Below are 16,675 nucleotides of genomic sequence, written 5' to 3' on the forward strand. Positions count from 1 at the left end.
TTACACATTGAGTGCCTAAAGAAACTTAACGCATGAAATGATTTCCAACACTTTTATTTATCCAGTCCTATGTTAGACAGAATTATGACAGTTCATTTGCGCAGTACAATGATTCAACTATTTAATGTAGGACCTCACAATCCTTGTTATTACAATCACCAACAAATCTTTTTATCTTCAACGTAATTGGATTTATGCTTGACCCTACAAAATACATAGTAGCAGTTACTGAAATATACGTACATGCAATAACCACCATTTTCATGTAGATAAATAGATACAAGGAGGATTAATGAGCAGGTCACCCATATCAGCTTCAAAAAGTACATAATTAGTATTGTTTTATGAAACTATGTTATCTTTTCGAAGAAAAGTATTTTTCCTAAAAACACTCAAATTATCATCTTAAGAATACTCAAAAATATGTAATGCATAACCTGTATGTCATTCAGTTTTTTTATGTACAAAAAGAAGATAAATGGATATAAGTAGTAACAGAAAAATGTATATGGGTGTAGTCCTGCTCGAAATCTAAATTCTGGTCCAGATTTAGAGGCATAAATGACCAAACTAACTTTCCCAGTTAAGTCAATGCTTGAGTGGGGAATCTCTTTGTAATGGTGACCTCTAGTGGACATAATATAGCACGAAAATAAAATCAATTGGTCAAACCAACTTAATGAATTAAGTCAGTGACGTTGGGATATTCACACAACTCAGAAGGACACATTTGAATGATAAAAATCTACATTTCTCAGCTTGTATTTTCTTGGTCTTCCAGATTTGATTGACAGCTCGACAAGTAATGGGGAAGGCACACTGTCAGTTCATGACTGGCTTATCACCACCACTACTGCCTCTGGGCCTGAAGGACAGAGAGAAAAAACCAAAACGTTTACCACAAACGTTACTGTCATGTTTTTTTCCCTTCCGGGAAATACAGACAATGTCCAGACTGCAAGACAATCCAAGGACTCCTCAATTCAAATTCACTGTACTTTTTGACTATTCGACTATTTTGGGATCCCACTGGGGAAAACAGTTGCTTACTTTGTGGTTCTGCAGGTGAGGCCGCTTCCCTGCTTTCTTTCATCTGATCCCCTGCTGCCTCAAGAATTTCGCATGGTTGATCAGCTGTGGGATCTTGGTGGCAGTTGGACTCCGGTTCAGCATCTGACAGCACCTCCACTGCTGTCTCGGTGGGAGCTTCTGGAGGATTAGTGGTGCATTCTTCTTCTGAGGTAGGGACTGTCTCCTCTGCTGGAGCTTCAGCTTCAACCTCTGCAGTCTCCTCTGCAGAAGTCTCAGTTGGGGGCACCTCTTCTTCCACTGCAGCGTCAGCAGTGTTGCTTGGCTCCGCGGATGGTGCAGCTTCTTCAGCCGAGGCCTCTTCTGGGATGATGTTGGCTTCTGGATCAGGGGCTGGATTCTGATCTTCAGGAAGTATCCCTCCCGCCTCCTCTTGAGTGGGACCTGAAGGTGCAGCTTCCTCAGGAGGCACTTCCTCCTCTTCGTCCGTCGCTGGAGAGGCGGCTTCTTCTGTAGTCGTCTCTTCTGGGGACACTTTTATTTCTGTAATGGGCTCTCCGTCACCACTGACCACCTCTGCAGGGTCCAGCTCCTCCTCATTTGTGATGACAACTGCTTCTGCTAAGGGTGCTTTAGCCACAGGATCTTTGGTTCCCTCAAGGACTTCAGGTTGTAACACTTCCAACGCAGACTCCAACGCTTTCCCATCCTCTTCTATGCGACGGGCGGCTCTCACCAAACTGGACTCTCCAACAGAAGCCGCAGCAATGTCAACTGTGGGACCAGCCAGTATTTTTACGGCTGTAAGAAGATCTGGCACAGGCTCTGAGGGACAGAAAGTGAACCACTTCAAACTTAGATTTAAAGACTGCATCAGACAACAAATTTTTACCGTCACAAATAAATCTTTTAACAGTTGGTCTTCCCGGTGTGTATTTATTTCTGTCACTAAGAGGATACAGAGTGGTACTCAGCTTCATGCTCCTTTCTTTTTGGCATCAAAGTGATTTTGATATTACGGTGACAAGAACTAGCGTGTTGGATACTCCATACTTGAAAACTATAAATGAGCCTTGTTATAATTGTGATATCAGAATAGATTCATATGGCAGTCTCAACCTATAAAACATTGTTTGAATCCAGAATGCAGATCTTTTGAGGCCCGCAAAATAATATGAATCAAAGCAATCAAGCTGCAGAGATTTATGTGTGGATGTCATCTTAGATTTTGATTGATTTAAATTAGGTTAATTACATAGAAGCATGAACATGGGACAGATTCTTAACTAAGGTAATGTCATACATTGGTTGTTTCAATATACGGGATATGAGCTATTAGCAGATGCTCAGCCAAAGACAAAGGGCCACTAGAAAAGGCCAAGGTCTAAATTCAAACATTCCTAATAAGGGAGTTTCAACATGCACGTCACCACACTCAGGATGAACATACAAAACAAAAACTACAGTACTCTTGAAACTGAAATGAATTAAACTACACAGAATCTTAAAAGTGAGAAGGTAGACAGGTCACTCGTGTATGATTACGGCTTTGTGTATGCTGAATGATGCGAGAAAAAGATTTTTGTGGTAACAGCGGCATTGCAAAGTGCGGGAATCTGAAAGACAAATTGATATATTTTCAGTGGGGAAAAAGTAAAACGTGAATGCACATTTTTAACTTCTCACAGATGAGATCATCATGTATGAAAACATACGAAACAAATTGGGAAGGCCACCTAAAGGGGTTGATTGACGGTCACGTTAACATGAGACAAAGTTGCTAACAAAGAGAGCTCATGGACTAGCTACAATTTTGCCCATATGGACATTCTTGAACCTAAGCACGAGCACACACTGGTGGGGTGTCACGGGACTCAAGGATAATTTATTGAAGAGAAAGTGATCAAACTCGGTCATAAAAACATGACTGTTGCCCCCCAAAATACAATGTAATGCTTACATTCAAGTCTCCATTTAAGTAACAAGTTAGTGCAGGACTTTCATCGATTTAAAGGCACGCAATACTGAACTAGAAGAAAACAGAAATACTACATCATTTGGTTCTTTCCCTCATCCCCCAAGCAAAATGTCTGTGCCTACTCCAAAACCAAACAATCATTTATGAAGACGCTAAAGTTCAGAGTACCGTGTAAATCTAAATGAATATCTTAAGGCAGGAAAGGAATGAATGAAGTTTCCAAAAAATGAGACCAATGGACCCCGAACTGGTTTTCATGAAGAAATGGAAGTCTGAGTAAATGATGTTACTTCCCTTTGTCTATGTTGGGGTTCATGGGTTCTTTTCCTGGGACTCAAGAACACACTGAACTTGTAGCTAGCTATCATTTCTAAGCAAACATTTAAGGGATCACAGTTTTCATGCTGGCATATCTGCACCAGGAACAGTTTCGGCTTCAGCAGGGGGACTAGGGAGGAGGGCCTCATCCACTACTGTTGTACCAGCACTCGCCAGCGCCTCTGCTGGGCTCTCCTCCGTGGCTGTGACCTCCACAGCGATAGGAGCAGCTTCAGCTTCTACAGCCGGAGCTTCTTCCACAGCGGTCGGCTCGGCTTCACCTTCGGTGGCAATGACCTCAGGGACCACACCCGCATCTTCTTCAGGCGTTGCGCTCTCAATGACAGGCTCAGCGGTGCTCTCTGGCACGGTCTCGGCGGGTGCAGCGACAGACTCCGCAACTGCTTCAACAGGCGGCTCTGGCTCCTCCGCTGGGGCGGGCTCAGCTGCGACGATCGCAGTCTCTGCTGAGGAAGCTTTAGCTACAAAGTTGAAGAATAAAACACATTTCATAGTAGTGAATTTGGGTGAAGAATATTTGAAACCGTAATGGTATGCAAATCTGTCACGCAATAAACCACTCAAACTCTTCCCTTTACTCTCAGTTTTACTTCTATTAGAGATCATGTCAGAAATATGAAAGTTGGAATTCGTAATGCTCATTACTCTCATCCAGAGGTTGGATCTTAACTTCAAAAAAGGTTAAAAAAAAAAAAAAAAAGCAAACACAAAGACAAAACCATCACACAATTATCAAGGTATGCTAACCCTTTGCTGCGGAGCCCATGTTGGCGAGTCTGTCCTCATAGCGCTCACTATCACCAAGGACTGTCTTGTAGGCCTGAGAGATAGAGCAAATACATATATTGCACAACAAAAGGAGCATAAGTGTGTATGTTATGTGTAAATGAGGCCTTGTGAAGCGTTCTGGCACGTTGGGCCACTGTATTGATCCTGCGTCGGTACGGGTGTCGCTGTATTGCTCAATACTGACACAGGCTGGAGCTTAAATATCATTGCAGAAAGGTATACAATATTATTTAGGTGATTGTATATTGTCTTGATACTAACTTTAAAATATCTTTGGTATCTTTATACTATGCAGCCGATAAAAAAAATGTAAACTGGTCATTGTGAGTGTGATGGTGCTGATGGAGAAAGTGTTTAAAATACTTTTTCATATTCATTTAAAAAAAAAGATTTTCCAGTTTTTGGCATCCAGGTGATTCCTTTTCTCCAACTTTGGAAAACTATGTTTCACACAAGCCTCTGATGGGGCTTGTGTACCTAGAAACTCTTGACCACCAAAAGAGGGTCATAATGCAATTGATTTTTATTTATATTTATGTATTATGGGTTATTATAGCTTTTGCAGTTAAATAAAGTGTTTACAACTTGGGCATCATGCCCATTCCAATGTTTTTCATTTTCTTTTATTTTTACTATAGAGAGTTATGTATACGCAGAGTTTGCATACGTTCAGTAGACATGTCTGGATAATAGTACGGTTCAAATGTAATAATGCGCCTAATGTTTTTTTTCTATTCCCACCAAATTCCTTGGACGGGCATATTGCCAAGACTCACATAGACAACTGCAGCAGTGAGGCCCCCTCCGCACAAAACAAAGTATGTCATGTTTGTGGAGCCACCAGGAACCCCGAAGGCCATGTGACGCACTGGAGCTGCAGATAGACAACAGGGAGAAATGTACACGGTTTAGTTATAAAAACTTGGTTCTGCGTCATTACCAGTATGAGCGACACACACACAGAAAAATTGTGATCTTGAATTTGAGTATTAGCGTTGAAACGCCGACGTGGAGGGTTGTGGCAAAGGTCGACTGCATTACGGTAACATCACCGTGTCCCAATTTCTTTTTAATTCCGTTACATAATGTGGCCCTGCTCATTCGGAGTCAGGCAGATGGAAAGATTGTGAAACAGCCAAGATAAACTCCAAACAATCCTCAGATTAAATATCCGGCAGACCACACAAGCAATTCGCTGGTTTTAGATTGCTATCAAAAACAAGAAACTCGAGACCGGGGATTTGAATTCATGCGATCCGATCAAATCATCCCCCAAGACAAGACTGAAGGAGGAGCTACTCCAAGCTTCTTAATGTGCTATTGTTGCGGCAGAGGACAGGTGAGACTTGCCTCCTGTCGCTCGTGAAGATTTGCCGGTGTTTAGAGGATTGCCAGGGGTGCATGCAGAGGAGGACATAAATAAAACCACCCTGCACCCAAACCACTTTAATCTCATCTACGGCTCGCACACAAACATTCTTCGCCCAGCGCAGATACACGACGTGTGTTTGAGCACACTCTGTAACATCCTAACGGATATAATCCAAGAGATTTGCGGGCGGAATCTCTGGATTGGAAAGAAGTAAACAGTTGAATTTTTGGATGAGGAGGGATGGGGCACTTTTCATAAGTCATTATCGGGAGATCAGATTGATAATAGAGTGATTGCACATGTATCTGATTGAGAAATTCATCCACTGTTAGTCGTGAAAAATTTCATTATGTATCAGATGCATCGATTGTACAATATGTCATCATGCATCTCAAATTTGACTTGGAGATTCAACTTTTTGAAGGAAGAACCACATTTTGAAAAGAAACTGATCTGCAACAGATATTTTTTTCTACTCTTTTAAGTGTTTCTGACATCACTCTGCCATAAAAAAAAATGTTGCTAGGCAACCATAACAATTGGCTACTATATCGAAGATTACGACACAGCTTGTGTGCTGTGATGACCTCAGTTGATATACCAGTGCCATTGGGCCTTAAATTCTGTATCTTCTATATTTTATTCAAGAGTTGCATGCCCCTAGTTCCATCTCTGCACTATAAGATCTACACTGCATATTCTAAAAGTGGTGCTCAAAGTACAGTGGAGAAAAAAACTGAAGTAAAATGACCCGCATTAAAATAATACCACCAATACAAATACTATTAATATCACCAATAAAATTTCAGGTCTCAGAGTATAACAAGTGAGACTGCCAAAAAGAAGCATGACAGTGTTCTGAAAATGAGCTGGCGACTGCTTTGTATTCTGGGACTTATAGTTCTACACATACATGCACTAAACAGTATACTGATGGGCTAGCTCAGACAGATATTAAAATACAAATAAACATGTATGTATAGAGCCAAAAACCACCGGCATCCGCGTTGCCATCTTCTGGATTTTTGGAAATTTGTTTGCGCTTCATGAAGAATAAAACTAATCCAGTTTGACAGTTGAACTCCCTTTTTAAGACAGTAGCACATTGGCGACCAATCAGTTCCCTTTGCAGCTCCCATGGCGCTGTTTCGGGGTCTTGTGCGACTGAACCGTGGATGGGGGTTTGTCTGATAAAGGTGTTTTGCAGAGCCTGCAAGATTGATTTTCGCCACTGAGTCAAAGCCATCAGTTCCGAGGTTGATTTGCTGTTAGCATAATCAGCGTGCTTGGTAAAAAAGTGACGGCTGGTGTCACATGCCTCTCAAACCGCAACGGTTTCTTAGCACATTAGACTCACAGCCTTTGACCGAACTTCAGTGAAAAAGTATTCAGCAGTCCATTCGATATTAAACACTCAGCACTCTCTGTGGACTTGCCTTTTGTTTGGGCCGCTAATGGTTGAAGAAGGGTTCAGAACAGTAGCAGAGTAAAAACAGAACAGCCAAAGTGTAGCCAATGTATCACTGTAGCTACTGCGTTACCTTGTGGAACCAGTGGGCATTACAGGAAAACCTGGTGGATCCACTCTGCATTGTAAGACAAGGTCAAATGAACGCAGTCATGATTTTGATTGTATTTGGGTGATTTTGTACCAATCTTTGGTGGACCGTATTGAAATCAACAGGCCAGATGTGGCCCACAGGCCGTAGATTGCCCACCACTGGTCGAAAGACACCCGCTCACTGGTTTACCAACATTTGCTTTCAAAATTCTATGCTTCCCGACTTGGAGAGCAGGCAATATTAGCATTGTTACTTCTTCTGACACAAGTAAATATTTGTAACTTAGAGTGGGAACATTAACTATGACAGAAAGCTGTAAATTCTGCACTTCCCTTTTAAGCCATTAAATATGTACGTTTCAATCTCTCGCCAAACATCAACAAACAAAGCTGAACACGGTGCTGTTTTGAGCGCTGTCTTACACCATGACGCTGCAACACCTTGCAAGGCCAAGTACAAGTTATTTATAAAGGTAATCGGTTAAGCTCACTTGCAAGGTTCAAGCCTGTTAAAATGGACGTGCGTGCCAGATGAATACAGACAAGATGGTAGCTGAGGCAGAACAGACACGTGTGTTCTTCCTTGACACGTGTGCCAGATGTCAAAGATGGAGAAGGTGCACATCTGCATGTGATACCGTTTTTGTGGTAATAACGACGCAATACCCAGTCAATTCTATAACTTGTGCCCAAGTCCGAACTTTATTCATCCTTCCTTTTTCCGACACTTATACCCATTCGGGGTCACGGACAGCTGGAGCCCATAACAGCTGACTTTGGGCAAAAGGCAGGGTACACCCAGGACCGGTCGCCAGTCACTCACAGGATGGCTTTGTTCAGGAAATTGCAAATAGGAAACACAAAGCGGTCCGAGCAGTTTTCCCTTCGGCTGGATTCCACGTGCTCAAAGCCCAGAGGAAATGATGATCCAGGCAAGGATGCGTGAAAAGACAAAGCACTGTGAAAATAAAAGCCCTGAATCCCTCTGCACTTCGCACGCACACTGACTGGCCTTTTGGATACAATGGGGCTCAGCGCCATAACCTTAGGAGCCAAATTGTGGAATTAATGTTCGTAAGATTCACTGTAAATCTGCTTAATCTAACGAGAGAAAATAATTTAAAATGACTGACAGTCTGACCACTGAAACGCCACAATATCAAATATTGTAAATTAAAACGCAGTAAAGGAACTTTGGATAGAGCTCTTGTGTTTGGGGGTTCATTACATCTGCAAGTTGGCATCATAATATACAGAATGTGTATGGCTCATTACAATGTGTGTACCTAATCTTTACAAGTTCAATTCTTGAATTTCAAACGAGCCAAAGATAAATGTAAATGAAATACTCTATAAAAGGCTTAGTTAGGAATTGTACCGATGTTAGTCAAACCAAATTTGCAAGTTAAATCATCTGCCAAAGAAAACAAGCAAAGGTAAAACAATTCCTCAAACGAAGAACGCGACCAAATGCAATAACGAGCGTGACCTCCGAATTTGTAAAAGTGACATGAAAACACAAAAAACACATGAACCCGACTCACATTTCCTGAAGGTCGGTGTGAAGACCCTCTGAACCATCGGGCCGAGTCTCAGGCAAACTCGTCTGCAGAACATGATTGTGCTCGATCGGCAGCAACCACCAGCTCAATGCGAGACCGCAGAGTGTGACGGAAAGGTTTTTAGAACTAATCGTCAGCCACTCCCCAACACCGGCCCTGCTTGATGGATAAGACGTCACAGCAAAAACGCTGTTTAAAAAAAAAACGAAAAACAAACAAACAAAAAAAACTTCAACGTCCCTAGTGGCCGGTCGACAGAAGCTCATCAAAATGGAATCTTTGCTGGACTGTACATGATTAATAATATAATATAATATTAAAAACAAAGCATAATTGCGATTTAAAAAAATATATATATTATCTATTTAATACATTATAGCAATTAATATAATAGGATTATCAAAATGAAATGTGTAAATCTTATGAATTATATTCAATACAAATACAATACTAGTATAGTACATTCAAAATGTAAATAAAAAAATATCAGATAACACAAAATATTTATCCCACTGGTCCTTCAGATGGCGGCAGTGAGTCACAACGTTGCTGCGAGCGCGTAAAGTGAAAGAAGAAGAAAAAGAACCAAACAGCACGACTGCTTTGGAGGAATTAGAAAAAGTGAACGAAAAGCTACATATTTAGCATAAATTGCAACTGGAATGATGGACACTTAAAAGTTGAACTGACGTTGGATATTTAAAGGCGAGGTGAGTGGAGCGGGCAGCTGTTGCGGACAGTATTCGTGCAAGTTTGTTTGCAGACGTAGCTTAAGGTTGCTTCGCAATGGCAGTGGACGTGTCGTGTTGATGTACGTTGTTGTTGTTTGTATGCTGCTTTTGTACACGTGCAGGATGAAGGTCAAGATCAAGAAGTGGAACGGAGTGGCTTCGTGGTTGTGGGTTGCCAATGATGAGAACTGTGGCATCTGCAGGCTGGCTTTCAATGGATGCTGCCCAGACTGTCAGTAAACAGTTTTCCGTTTGTATTGAGCAATTTACATTGGTCGTGATGGCTTTGATTTAAAATCTGTTAAGTAATGATACCGGTTGTCCGTCGAAGAAGGCTATGATGGCTTGAGTTGGCCCCCCCAGTTGCTCAATTAGGGACATTCCCTTATGATGCTGAAACTGAGAGCGTGCTCTAGAACGAGGCCACGACCAAATCGTTTATAAATAAATGCCTTACACAAACTTTATGCTTTGGTATCCAGTCGTTGCATTCCAAAGGCGGTACCGCATCTTCCGATATTCTCTGTACAACTATTTCTGATATTCACTCAATTAATCCTTTTCACCCAGCACTTCTGCTGGATACATTTCGATTTTATTGAAGGAAATCTGGGGGGAAGGGGCTGGGTTAAAACTTTTGGGGTAAACGGTGCAATCCCAAATACGTTTTTGTCATTGTTTCAGTTCAGGTCAGTCTATTATTTGCAAACATAAGTAAAAGGTCTGTGAGCTGAAAATAGTGACATATTAGAAATATACACCAAATACTGTAAAGGGGGGCCTCAGTTTAACAGCAGTTACGTTCCACCGTTGCTGCCGAAGAGGAATAGCAGTGCTAAAGTCCTTATAACAGTACTCACTGTATTTGCAGAACAAATCCTTGCAAACATAGTTACTAGGGCCCAACCGATAGGGATTTTGAGCGTAAAGCCTATTTGCAGGTGAGCTTATGTTTCAACCCATTTTGCAGGTAAGGTCCCTGGGGACGACTGCCCGCTGGTCTGGGGTCAGTGCTCCCACTGTTTCCACATGCACTGCATCTTGAAGTGGCTCAACTCCCAACAGGTCCAGCAGCAGTGCCCCATGTGTCGGCAGGAGTGGAAGTTTAAAGAATGAGCGCCATATGGAAACTTGAAAAATGATTTTTTTTTTCCCCATTCATCAGGTCTGTAAATGTTTTTTTTTACCTGTACAGTGAGTTTAAAAAAAAATAAAAATGATCACGATTGGTAATAAAAATACAAATTCATCATTTGACTAGGCTTTTTTTTCATGGTGCTACTACAGATTTTGGCCACTTGAAGGCGGCAGAGCAAAATCAGAAGCCTCACGCATCAAAGATTGCAACCCAACCTTTTTTTGTTGTTTTTAAAACTTGACCCTCAATTGGAGCTTCTGAATTCAGTCGTGTGAGTGTCTGGAACTTAAAAGTTCTATTAAATGAATCAGTCAGTGTGGATGAACACCTTTATGTTAGGTTAAGTACAAAACGTAGCAAAAGTAAGACTATACAGTTAGAGACAGGATGCTTTAAAAAAAAAAAAAATCCGTTGTTAGCAGGATGCTACTGAATATTTTTTTGGGAAAATATTGAGCTTTGCTTGTCAGAAAATTCTTGATGTAGCATACATATGCGTAGTTTAGTCGTATTTCCAATCAATGTATCAACCTTCCAGGATAAAGTTACATTTTGCGTGTGTTGAAATTATTCAGTCAAACTGACTGCATGACTTAAAAAAAAAAAAATGCAACTCAAGTTGGCTGTTGCAAGTCCATGTAGGAAAAAAAACCCTGTGCTTCCTTCTACCAGTGTCACCTCCACAGTTGAAGCAGCTTTCTGGTTCAGGACTTGGAAGTCACGAGAACTTTTTTCTCTGCCTCGACAGAACAATTGGAGCAAATGGACTAATCTCATGTCCCACAGAGCGATCAGAGTCAGTCGTTGTCAACCAGGCCAAACAGGTCCAGGAGTTCCTTGTTCTCTGGATCGATGAGGTTATATGGCTTCTCCCCGCATTCATTTTGCAGATTTGGATCAGCGCCGAGTGAGAGAAGATAGCTGAAAGACAAACACATCACCTTCATGTCCGATTCAGGAAGGTCGAGGTGCAAGAATGCAAGGGGACTACATGGGCCACAGTAAGAAAAAGGCACTTTGCCTTGGCTGAAAGGGCGGGTACTGAAGCACCACTTGAGGTCTACCTGTACACATGCCCAATCACAGTGTTTGAAAGAACCTCACCTTGCAATGTGAGGGAAGCCGTCACTGCAGGCCATGTGCAGCGGCGTCCACCCTTCGTCATCCCTCTGGTGGATGTCCGCTCCATAGTGTATCAAGAGCTTCACGCACTCCAGGTTCCCCGACAGCACAGCTTCGTGGATGGCGGCCATCCCTGCGCACAAGTACGGCATCACAATGTGAAAGTCTACTCACTGTAAGCATAAACTCCTGAAAATTGGACCATTTAGTCAACATCCATGTAAAGGCCCATGTACTAGTACTCTTTTGTCCTCCCTAGTGGGGCAATAACAGTGAAACAAACCTACATGTACAGCCTGATCTGAACAGTAGTGATGCCTCAGACGGTTTGAGAAGTGATTTGTTCGAAAACAGAATCAATGTTTCCCATTACAATGAATGGAAAAAGAAATAATGCGTTCCAAGCCGATAAAAAATTGGCTTTTGAAAGCATTTTTTAGGGTTTCCTGATAATAAACTGCGTAGTAGAAATATGTTGGTTGCGCCGCGTTATGTCATTTCTGTGGTTTTTTTTTTTTTCGAGGGGCGTTCAAATTGACAATAACGAAACGCGTCGTGCGTGGGTGGGTCAACTGCTTGCACATTGTTATTTCTTTTTTTTTTCGGAGCCGTGGGAATTCACAACAAAGTGCGTCGTGGGTCAGCTGGTCTGGCCGCGCACAATATGTTATTTCAGGGTTTTGTCGGGGGCGTTCGAGTACCGATTTTCGTTCGAAAAGGAAAAAAAAAAATCTCAAAATTTTCATTCAAAAACCAATTTGTTCGAAAACGGGGACATTCGAGAACCAAGGCTTTACTGTCCTAGTACTATAAGAGAAACGCTAGAATTTAACTTAATTTTATAGAGTTTCATGAGCAGTATCCAGAAGTCCCCTCCTTGAGCAGTCACCATATTGTGGTGGTGGTGGAGAGAGGGGGGGGGTTTGCGTGTCACAATGATTCTAGGAGCTAAGTTGTCAAATGTTTCACACCCCTGATGGGTCACCCATGACAAACAGGTCCTCAGTAAAGGACCAGACAAATCATGGCTGGAAGACTTCTATGATGAAAAATAAATGGAAAAAGGTTTCCCTTGCCTGGACGTGGCTCACCGGGGCCCCCCCTCTGGAGGTGGGGCTCGAAAGGGAGCGCCTGGTGGTCGAGCCTGCACCCACGGGGCCCGGCCTTGCACAGCCCGAAAGGGTAACATGGGTCCCACTTCCGATGGGCTCGTGACCTGTGGGAGGGGTCATACGGGTCACGTGCAACGTGAGCTGGGCGGTGGCCGAAGGCAGGAACTTGGGGATCCGATCCCTGGCTCTAGGGACATGGCACGTTGCCTCTCTGGCTGAGAAGAAGCCCAAGCTGGTGAGTGAGGTTGAGAAATTCCGACTAGATATAGTCGGACTCCATGCATCGCTTGGGCTCTGGTACCAGTCCTCTTGCAAGGGGTTGGGCCCACTTCTACTCTGGAGTTGCCCACTGTGAGAGGCGCCGACCAGGAGCGCGCAGACTTATTGCCCCCCGGATTGACACCTATACGTTGGGATTCACCCTGGTGGACGAGAGTGTAACCTCCCTCCACCTTTGGGCGCAGGGGAAGGTTTGTTTGTGCCTGTGGACCAACAACAGCAGTTCAGAGTACCCACCCTTTTTTGGAGTCCTTAGAGGAGGTGTTAGAGAGTCCTCCCTCTGGGGACTCCATCATTCTGCCGGGTAACTTCAATGCACACACGGGTAAGGGTGTGACTGGAATGAATGGCCCCCGCTGCTCAGAACCGAAGCGGTGTTGTGCTATTGGACTTCTGTGCCCATCACTGATTGTCCATAACAAACACCATGTTCAAGCATAAGGATGACCATTAGCACACCCTAAGTCGGAGTTCGATGATGGACTATGGACGTCATCGAACTTGTGGCCGATGTCTTGGACACTCAAGTGAATTGACGGGATGAGCTGTCAAATGATCAGCACCTGGTGGTGGGTTGGCTCCGACGGTGGGGGAAGATGCTGGTCCGATGTGGCAGGCCCAAACCTATTGTGACGCTTTGCTGACAACTGCTAAAGCTACTACCCAATGACCCAACCTCACATAAGTGACGGAAATTGGACAGGTCAGCGCACTTTTAACATAGTTCTCCTACTACAGTAGTATCCCAATGTTGTGCTACTAGTGATAAAGGGCATGAATCTATTGGGAAAGAGTTAATTCATGCTCCAATGGCTTGCCAAATGTAGGCTAGAGGTGTCATAATTAACAGATGAACAACCAATCGATCATCAGTTTGGTCAACAACTTGTCCAGCTTAAATTCATCAATTCCTCCGATTTTAGCCTCTCAACAGGAAAGCCTGATTCCTATAGTCCAAACATTTCCCACTTTTTACTTTGGGAAAACAATGATCAAGAATGTTTTCTTTTTTTTGCCATTTATCCTGGCTAAGTAGTCTAACACTAGTAACTGACTCATGATCACTTTATTGAAAAATGGGTTGAAACCATTACAAAAAGTTGTTTGCAGTCGTGGTATAACCTTTAATTGAAATGAACTATAGTTAAACCCAAAGCAGCCTCAGAAGTGTAATATCAAACTAGGAGCCCTTCGCAGTACCAAACAAGTAGCTCTGTTCGAAAAAAGTTGACGAGTACTGTATATCACGCCCTCTTGTGAGTTTGCTTCATTGTCAATTTGATTTTACTTGTGTGCTAAAAGCAAATAATCACTTAACAGTAATCAGGGAAACTATTTTGCAATAAACTAATGCAAAAGTTTTATCAGATGAATTGATTGCATAATCCTCAAATATTTAATAGTGACAGCCCAAATAGTGGGCCGATTGTCACACTCACTCACCAGAGGGGTAGATAGTCTCCAGGCTGACCCTTCTGGTTCGCATGAAGCGCCCGATCCTCTCCAGCTCACCCTGCCGCACAAAGTCCTGGAAAACGACGTCATTAGGGAAATGCACGCTGCGAATGGACTTTGGAGAAGCGGAGCTTTTATACTTCTCCTGGGCATAAGCTCGAAGTGACACAGTCTCAGAAGCAGGGAACTGGTAGTACTTCATCCTGTCAAAGTTTGCTTAGGGGGGGATGGAAAAAAAAAAAAAAAAACCTCAAAATGAAGTTTGAGGTCCTTGGGATTTGTTTGCTCAAAACAGACTTTGGCGTGAACCTCGTGTGGAGCTGCTCCTCTGAAGGCCAGACCTCCCCACTTAGACCCCGTTTATACCTCTGATGGGCTATTTTAAGACATGCCACAGACTGCAGAGGCAAAACTTGGAAGATGAGTGGCCCTCGGGGGTCAGTGTTCCTCCCACTTGGCCAATTAAAAGCCACGACTGTTTCACTTGACAGACACGTTGCCCATAAAAGGTAGCGGTGACATCACATTGGTAAGGAGGGAGAGTATCATCGTAAGGGACACAACACGGGCAAGGAGAGGAGTTTCAACATTGAGGTTTTTTTTTTTTTTTCAATTTATTGTTTAAGTCACTCATGTGCCACAAGCACATACTGCATGGATTGCGTCCTCAGATTATATTCATTGACAGAATTTGGGACTCCCAAATGTATTCATCACCACATGCTGAGAGAACGCTCTCAAAATTGCATCACCTCCGGCAAGTTGACTAGTCAATGGAGGGACGTGAAAGATGCATTATGATGCACATGACTTTTGTGCGTTGTCACAATACAGTGCACAGTCTTAGGCTTCAATGACCCCATATCACAGTGATCAATATTACTTTTGAATAAAATGAGGTAAATGTGAAAGCTAGGAAATACTTTAATTTATAACTAGTTCAGCCTTTGGAGTTCCACAACTCTACGTAATGGCACTCGTTTTTAATGATCTCATGTGGCATTGTTGAATGTCTTTTCCTTTTGGCTTGTCCCGTTAGGGGTCACCGCAGTGTGTCTTCTTTTTCCATCTAAGCATATCTCGTGCATCCTCCTCTCTAACACCCACTGTCCTCATGTCCTCCCTCACAACATCCAGCAACCTTCTCTTTGGTCTCCCTCTCGCTCTTTTACCTGGGAGCTCCATCCTCAGCACCCTTCTACCAATATACTCACACTCTCACCTCTGAACATGTCCAAACCGTCAAGAGTCTGCTCTCTACCCTTGTCTCCAAAACATTTAACTTTGGCTGTCCCTCTAATGAGCTCATTTCGAATCCTATCCAACCTGCTCACACCAAGCGAGAACCTCAGTATCTTCATTTCTGCTACCTCCAGTTCTGCTTCCTGTTGCCTATTCAGTGCCACCGTCTCTAATCCGTACATCGTGGCCGCCCTCACCACTGTGGAGACTCTTCTGTCACATAGAACACCAGACAACTTCCGCCGACTGTTCCATCCCACTTGGACCCGTTTCTTAATTTCCTTACCACACTCACCATTGCTCTGGATTGTTGACCCTAAATATTTGAAGTTGTCCACCCATGCTCTTTTTTCTCACTCTTCCTCCTTTGCCCCTCTCATTCACACATATTGTTTTACTTCAGCTCATCCTTCATTTCTCTCCTTTCCAGTGCGTGCCTCCATCTTTCTAATTGTTCCTCTGCCTGATCCCTGCTCTCACTGCAGATCACAATATCATCTGCAAACATCATGGTCCAACAGGATTCCAGTCTAACCTCATCTGTCAGCCCATCCATTACTACTGCAAACAGGAAGGGGCTCAGCGCGGAACCCTGATGCAGACCCACCTCTACCTTAAATTTTTATGATACACTTACGGCACATCTCACCGCCGTTCAGTTGACCTCATAGATGTCATGTACTATTCTAACATTTCTCACCACACCAGACATGCGCATGCAGTACTACAGTTCCTCTTGGTACTCTGTCATGAGCTTTTTCTACATCTACAATGATACAATGTAGCTCCTTCTGACCTCTGTACTTTTCCACAAGCATCATCAAGGCAAATAATGAATCTGTGGTACTTTCTAGGTATGAAACCATACAGTTGCTCGCAGATACTTACTTCTGTCCTGAGTCTAGCCTCCACTACCCTTTCCCGTAACTTCATTGTGTGGCTCATCTTTATTCCTCTGTAGTTTCC

General features: G+C 43.1%; 3 protein-coding genes across 3 annotated transcripts; 1 reads left to right on the forward strand and 2 right to left on the reverse strand.

Annotated features, from left to right (window-relative positions):
- Positions 1-108: 108 nt before the first annotated feature.
- mgarpb (mitochondria localized glutamic acid rich protein b) lies at positions 109-8,828 on the reverse strand. The gene is made up of 6 exons (XM_061830978.1): positions 8,613-8,828; positions 4,912-5,009; positions 4,094-4,166; positions 3,490-3,807; positions 1,051-1,854; positions 109-865 (listed from the first exon to the last, which is right to left on the reverse strand). The coding sequence occupies exons 1-6, from the start codon at positions 8,683-8,685 to the stop codon at positions 828-830; spliced, it is 1,404 nt and encodes a 467-aa protein (XP_061686962.1). The 5' UTR covers positions 8,686-8,828; the 3' UTR covers positions 109-827.
- Positions 8,829-9,162: 334 nt separating this feature from the next.
- Positions 9,163-10,610, forward strand: anapc11 (APC11 anaphase promoting complex subunit 11 homolog (yeast)). The gene is made up of 3 exons (XM_061830979.1): positions 9,163-9,340; positions 9,484-9,593; positions 10,332-10,610. The coding sequence occupies exons 2-3, from the start codon at positions 9,485-9,487 to the stop codon at positions 10,475-10,477; spliced, it is 255 nt and encodes an 84-aa protein (XP_061686963.1). The 5' UTR covers positions 9,163-9,340; position 9,484; the 3' UTR covers positions 10,478-10,610.
- Positions 10,611-10,981: 371 nt separating this feature from the next.
- On the reverse strand, positions 10,982-14,781 carry ppp1r27b (protein phosphatase 1, regulatory subunit 27b). Its single transcript, XM_061830395.1, has 3 exons — positions 14,456-14,781; positions 11,604-11,754; positions 10,982-11,420 (listed from the first exon to the last, which is right to left on the reverse strand). Exons 1-3 carry the CDS (start codon positions 14,667-14,669, stop codon positions 11,297-11,299), a joined length of 489 nt encoding a protein of 162 aa, XP_061686379.1. The 5' UTR covers positions 14,670-14,781; the 3' UTR covers positions 10,982-11,296.
- Positions 14,782-16,675: the final 1,894 nt, after the last annotated feature.

Source organism: Syngnathoides biaculeatus, chromosome 9 (assembly GCF_019802595.1).
Source record: "Syngnathoides biaculeatus isolate LvHL_M chromosome 9, ASM1980259v1, whole genome shotgun sequence".
Classification (NCBI taxonomy): Eukaryota; Metazoa; Chordata; class Actinopteri; order Syngnathiformes; family Syngnathidae; genus Syngnathoides; species Syngnathoides biaculeatus.

Coding starts and splice junctions, on each gene's coding strand:
- mgarpb (XM_061830978.1), bottom strand. CDS start 8,685: ATGTTCTGCAGACGAGTTTGCCTGAGACTCGGCCCGATGGTTCAGAGG. Junction 4,167..4,911: donor TCACTGCTGCAGTTGTCTAT/GTGAGTCTTGGC, acceptor TCTATCTCTCAG/GCCTACAAGACAGTCCTTGG. Junction 3,808..4,093: donor CATGGGCTCCGCAGCAAAGG/GTTAGCATACCT, acceptor TCAACTTTGTAG/CTAAAGCTTCCTCAGCAGAG.
- anapc11 (XM_061830979.1), top strand. CDS start 9,485: ATGAAGGTCAAGATCAAGAAGTGGAACGGAGTGGCTTCGTGGTTGTGG. Junction 9,594..10,331: donor CAATGGATGCTGCCCAGACT/GTCAGTAAACAG, acceptor CCCATTTTGCAG/GTAAGGTCCCTGGGGACGAC.
- ppp1r27b (XM_061830395.1), bottom strand. CDS start 14,669: ATGAAGTACTACCAGTTCCCTGCTTCTGAGACTGTGTCACTTCGAGCT. Junction 11,755..14,455: donor GGAGACTATCTACCCCTCTG/GTGAGTGAGTGT, acceptor ACTTGTGCGCAG/GGATGGCCGCCATCCACGAA. Junction 11,421..11,603: donor GGCTTCCCTCACATTGCAAG/GTGAGGTTCTTT, acceptor TTTGTCTTTCAG/CTATCTTCTCTCACTCGGCG.